Source organism: Amphimedon queenslandica, unplaced genomic scaffold, assembly GCF_000090795.2.
Source record: "Amphimedon queenslandica unplaced genomic scaffold, v1.1 AMPQUscaffold_12779, whole genome shotgun sequence".
Taxonomy (NCBI): Eukaryota; Metazoa; Porifera; class Demospongiae; order Haplosclerida; family Niphatidae; genus Amphimedon; species Amphimedon queenslandica.
The window spans coordinates 6,176-12,154 of NW_003546985.1; the positions used below are offsets into that span (position 1 = coordinate 6,176).

General features: G+C 34.8%; 1 protein-coding gene across 1 annotated transcript; it reads left to right on the top strand.

Annotated features, from left to right (window-relative positions):
* Positions 1-4,326, top strand: LOC109586803 (uncharacterized). The gene is made up of 7 exons (XM_020003018.1): positions 1-197; positions 659-841; positions 1,676-1,726; positions 1,793-1,871; positions 2,239-2,371; positions 3,696-3,837; positions 4,021-4,326. Exons 1-7 carry the CDS (start codon positions 177-179, stop codon positions 4,180-4,182), a joined length of 771 nt encoding a protein of 256 aa, XP_019858577.1. The 5' UTR covers positions 1-176; the 3' UTR covers positions 4,183-4,326.
* The last annotated feature ends 1,653 nt before the right edge of the window (positions 4,327-5,979 follow it).

The following is a 5,979-nucleotide window of genomic DNA, read 5'->3' on the forward strand; positions in this document are numbered from 1 at the left end:
CTTTCTCCTCTCTCTCTCTCCTAGCAATATTCTCAGTTGAAGTTGCTGCTTTTCTTCCATATTTATTAATATACACTGGGTTGGATAGAGCTGTACTCTCAGTGTTATGTCAATCAATTGTTTTATTAATAATATCACAAGCACCAAAGAGACTACTGTGGAGGTTCAGGCCATACATGATCAACAGAGCTAAGATAGTATGTAATGAAATTAAATATTTATTAAGTAATGTAATGATTAACTATTATGTGTAGTAATGGTTTAATATTAGCATCTTAATTGAGAGATTTTACTGTATAGAAGGAAATTTTGGAGGGAGCTAAATTAGGCGAATTGTTAAATTTTGGTGATTGGTGAATTTGTGGCCACGTGCCATTGAGCATGCGTATAATGGCTCAAAATGGTGGATTTTTATTTTGGTGAATGGCTATCAAAACGCCAAATTTGCCAAATTTAACTACCTCCAAAATTTCCTTCTATACAACAAATGCTAAATTTACTTGTAAATGTACACATTAATGACTATTAATATCAGCTAAAGTTAGTAGACCGAACCCCCCAATATACAGTGTCCATTAATACTGATAATAGCAGTACACACACTATTAGTAAGGTATAACTTTAAAGCACTCGTCCTTTCTCTCCTCCTCCTCCTCAGGGGTGCAGTGATAAGACCTCCTCATTCCCAGCTAGGACTGTTACTTGTGGAGTTGTGTTCACTTATATATTCCATTTATCATATCTGTCACTCAATGATCCTACCAATGATGGTCTCTTCATATTCTATATGATGATCACTATACTTTACGTGGTGATACCATTCATCACTACTGTCAGTAGGGTAGGCCCACTACTTCAGTGACTGTGAAATTACCAATAATAATGTATATACATGTACTTGTGTACAGTAGAAATGTGTAGAAATTTTGAGGTGATTTAAAAAAAATTGAATTGTGGTCATTTTAAAAATGGACCAATTTTCAAGGAATACCCAAGGCTATAGCCCATGGTTTTTTCAAAAAATTGGCTCCAAAATCACTCCAAATTTTTATTATATTTTCTGATGCATATTGATGTCCTTATGCTGTGTAGAAAGTTTGAGCTGATTTTAACTTCAAAATTATAAGTTACGGCCATTTTAAGAAAATGGCAAAATTCTGAAAAATACCCAAGGCTATAGCCCATGGTTTTTTTCCGAAAAATGGCTCCGAAATCACTCAATATTTTTATTACATTTTCTGATACATATTGCTGTCCTTATGCTGTGTAGAAAGTTTGAGCTGATTCCGACTTCAAATTTTCAAGTTATGGCCATTTTAAGAAAATGGCAAAATTTGGAAAAATACCCAAGGCTATAGCCCATGGTTTTTTCTGAAAAATGGCTCCGAAATCACTCCAAATTTTTATTACAATTTCTGATACATATTGATGTCCTTATGCTGTGTAGAAAGTTTGAGCTGATTCCGACTTCAAATTTCCAAGTTACGGCCATTTTATGAAAATGTCAAAATTCTAAAAAAATGCCCAAGGCTATAAGCCTTTCAACTTTTCTCAAAAAATGTATCCGAAATTGCCTCAATTTTAAAATATATTTTTTATTATAAAACCTTGCTTTACTGTACCTTATCATCCATCATTATTCTCATTACATCCTGTACTGTATATTCTACTGTAGATACTACTGGGAGCTCACTATCCCTCTGACTGTATTGTTGGAGTATTTCAGGTAATTATTTATTCCTAACTGATAACTATTATTATTATTTTATTTATTTATTTTTATTTATTTAAGGGTATATTGTCTTGTGTGTTAGGAGAGTGTCTGTATTCAGTCTTCATGTCATGTACTAAGAATGTCATTCATGCTAATGGTCAGTGTCAGTATTAATGACTATACCAATAACCAACTCTGTACATGTACAGCATACATGTATACTGGAAAATTGGCGTGTACATGCAACTATAACAACAACATGTACATGTACATGTACTTCGTCTGATTTTGCAGTAGCTACATTGTAGCTTTAAAAATTTGTAAAAATCTAATTTTGATCAGAATCAGCTCAAAGTTTCTATGCAAGATAAGTACATGTATATGCATCAGGAAATATAGAATGTAATTAAAATGGAGAATTCTTACCTTTTCAATTTTGGCAAAATTTGGCTGAAGTTTCTCCCACTTTTCTCTCTCCCTCTGTCTCTCTCTCTCTCTTTCTCTCTTTCTCTCTCTCTCTCCAGAGCTCATAGCTTGGAGTTGGTCCAACATTGATTACACTCATTTCATTATTGTGACGACGGTTGGTTTTCTCTTAGTGCTAGTTGGAAGTTCTCGTGCATTATCACTGTGGGTTAAACTACCTCTGATATCAAGGTATTAATAATAATAATAACAATAATAATTCACTCTTACTAATAATAATTCAACTTCATTCTGATCTCTTGTTGTTATCCTGATCCATTGAAGATTATTGATTGCTAGATTTCTTCATTAACACACAGTAAAGTATTAGTTAAAGCACTGTTGAGAGTATGTTACGGAAATTATTGCACGAGGGGCAGTCGAGAGGAAAATGTAGCACGAGGCGAAGCCGAGTGCTATATTTTTGTCGAGACTGTCCCGAGTGCAATAATTTCTGTAATCTACGAATCAACAGTGCTTTGATTGGTTTGTAGTGGTGCGTGGGCGGATCAAATGAAATTTCAAAAGTCCCGCAGGTGGCCAGTGCAAGACGATCAGATCTCATTTATCACTATTATTGTTGTTACATGTCTAGTGTATGTAGCTGAGGCTGTTATTTGCCTCTATCAAAGCTTGTGGTTAACAGGAAAGCCCATACATATTATACTGTGCAGTACTATATATTCCACACAGTGCTACATTTTCCTACCATGCGGTTATTGGAAGTTGTAGCACTGGCGGTGCCTTTGATCCGCCCACACACCATACTACAAGTACATGTAACATTAACAAATAACATCATAATAAAAATAAAATAACAAGAAAATGTAACAAAAACAAAAAATAACAATAACAATAACAAAAAAATGTTATTTTAAAAATAAAATAACATCATAATAAAAATAAAATAACGTGTTAAAAATAACACAGATAACATCAACAAATAACATCATCATCATCATTTTTTAACGGCCTGGGGGCTAAAAAAATGATGATGATGATACATGTACATGAAATACACGTTTAATGGTGTATACTAATTTTAGTAAATTTAGTGAGAAATAATAATTAATATTTGTTAATGACATCATTTAAATACGAGACACTCATAACCAAACCCCACTACATGTACACTACAGTGCATCAATCAATGACTGTAATTATAGTTCTCATGTTATTAATTAATACATGTACATCTACACATTACCATAGGGCACCTTTTTTCGAAGGCTTTAAATTTCGCAGATTTTATTTTGTGGATTTAATTTTTGCGAATTTATGTCATCTGCCATTTTGTACCATATTTGACTTTGGCAAATGTTAAAAAATTCCGAAATCTATGAAATTTACAGCCCTTGAAAAAAAGGCACCCTACAATATGTTTCTATTGTTGTCTTATCTAATGTTTCCTTTATTCCTCTCTCTTTACCTCTTCCTCTCTCTCTCTTCCTCCCTCTCTCTCTCCCTCTGCCTCTGCCTCTGCCTCTCTCTCTCCCTCTGCCTCTCTCTCTCCCAGTCTCTTATTTCCTAGTCTGGTATTTGCTAGGTTGATGTGTGTTAGTCCCCTAGCCAGTGACAGTATTGCTTACTATCTGAGTCCACCAATAGTAACAATTGAACATTATATTATACTAACTGGTCTGTTTGGAGGAGTAATGGTGAGAGGGGGAGGGAGGGAGAGAGCAGAGAGAGAGAGTGGGAGGGAGGGAGGGAGGGAGAGAGGGAGAAAGAAAGAGAACTGCTGTTGTGTGATAAAACACAAGAATAGAGATACATTGTACATGTACATATAAATTGGTTGTATTATTAGGAATACTTTAATTTGATTTCTTCGTTTTTAGGTGTCTTACAAGTACCTCCAGTTTAAGAAGACTCAAATAGTTGCCAAGGCGACCTACTACCTCATTGCTCATCTCTCCATTCTTACTATACTCATGTTTCATAGACTCCACCCACCGGCGGAGAATGTGGCAATAAAGAATGGGATTGGTGATGACACTTAATTATTATTAGTGATAATCAGTTATTAGTTACAAGGCTTTGAATTATTTTTAAAATTGATTGTGAGACTTTTAATATGCAGAGTATACTGGTGCTATTTCTGTAGCTTTAAGTTCATTTTTTTCATGATTTTTCTATATTCAAAATTTTCTAATACGTGTTGGTACGTATAATAAAAAACATATACAACTGATAGTACAGTTATCAACTAGTAATTAGCTGATGGACTCCGTCAGACTAATGTCCATGTGAACCACAAACTAACATCTTGTATGGCTGGGACTATTAGAAGCAGTACAGTACTACAGTAGAGGAGTAAAGGGAGTACTGGGCCTACTCATTTTACCACTACTGTACTGCTTCCTTACTATGATAACAAAACCTCTTCCTGTTATTCTAACAGGATTAACACCAATAATTAATATGAGGTTTTCTTATCATAGTACTATGGAAGCAGTACAGGAGAGGAAAGACAAGTAGCCTATACATCTACTGTACTGCTTCAGAATAGTCCCAACCATGAGCTGTTAATTTGTGGTTCACCACATTAGTCTGAGAGACTGAGTCTATTAGTTAATTGAGTTTCCCAATCCATAAATTGTACCTATCGTTTTTGATATACTGCTTTGAAAAAAGATATAAACCCTTTGGTTCATAGCCTTACCCCAATAGAAGAACTTTGACATGCATCAATCATCAATACTATAAAGTGGCTCTTGAAGCTGACCAGCTATAGCTTCCTGCAGTTGTACTTGCTCTTGCAATCCTGCAGAAGCAGCAGGTATAAAGCTGCTCCAGCTACTCACAGCTGGGATGTATGCTCTACAAATTGAACCATTTATTTGCCTGGTTTTAAAACTACATGCTATAGAAATTAGCAGTACATGTACATGCAGTCTTTTTCCATGATAGAGCCCTACTACAAGAGCAGTGTTAATTGCATAGGTCTACAGCAGCATAAACAGAATCCATACAACAGCTATATTATGCAGTTAAATATCTAAACTTTTCCTGTGTACATGAACCTTATAATGTATGCATGCATGCACATATATACATTCAGTATATAATTATCATTGCTTTCTTTAATGTTTTTCCTCAATAGACAATATTATTGGCATGCAGTTCAATGTTTATGTGTGCTGTTAGAAAAACATAACTACACATGTACATGTGTATATGGAGTATAATTATTATTGTTATGTTTGCTGGTCAGTTTTTGTTTAGTTTTTCACAGTAGACAGTATTCCTGGCTGTTCATAGCAGACAGTGTTATTGGCAGCTCATCGTCTGTACATGCATGTCCTTTCTGAATAACAGGAAGAGGTTATGTTATCAATTACTATAATGTGTCAGATTTTCCCTATTTGGAGGAAAATGAGTAGCCCATAAAAGTTTCTTGTAGCTTAAATAGTTTGAGTTCATATGCCAGTTGTACCAGTCAGTAGTCAGTCCAGACAGTAGCTATGTCTCTCCTGTTAGTGGTTGTTCTCTTATTCTTCAGTAGCTCTTGCAGTGTCTCCCCTCATCAGTATTATGTGTCTGATGACTGCAGTTCAGTTACTCAGTCACCTTGTTACAATTTATCAGTGTATTACCATGAGTATTTGCTTGGTTTCAGTTCTAACATCACATTCTACTTCATTGGAACCACTGCCATCAATGATGATGTTTACATTGCTGCAGTAAAGAATGTTACTCTACATGGCCTGGATCAGTCTCCTAGTATTCTCTGCAACGATGATGTTTTTAACACTTTTACTATTTATAGTAGCAACAATGTTGTTATTTCTAACATG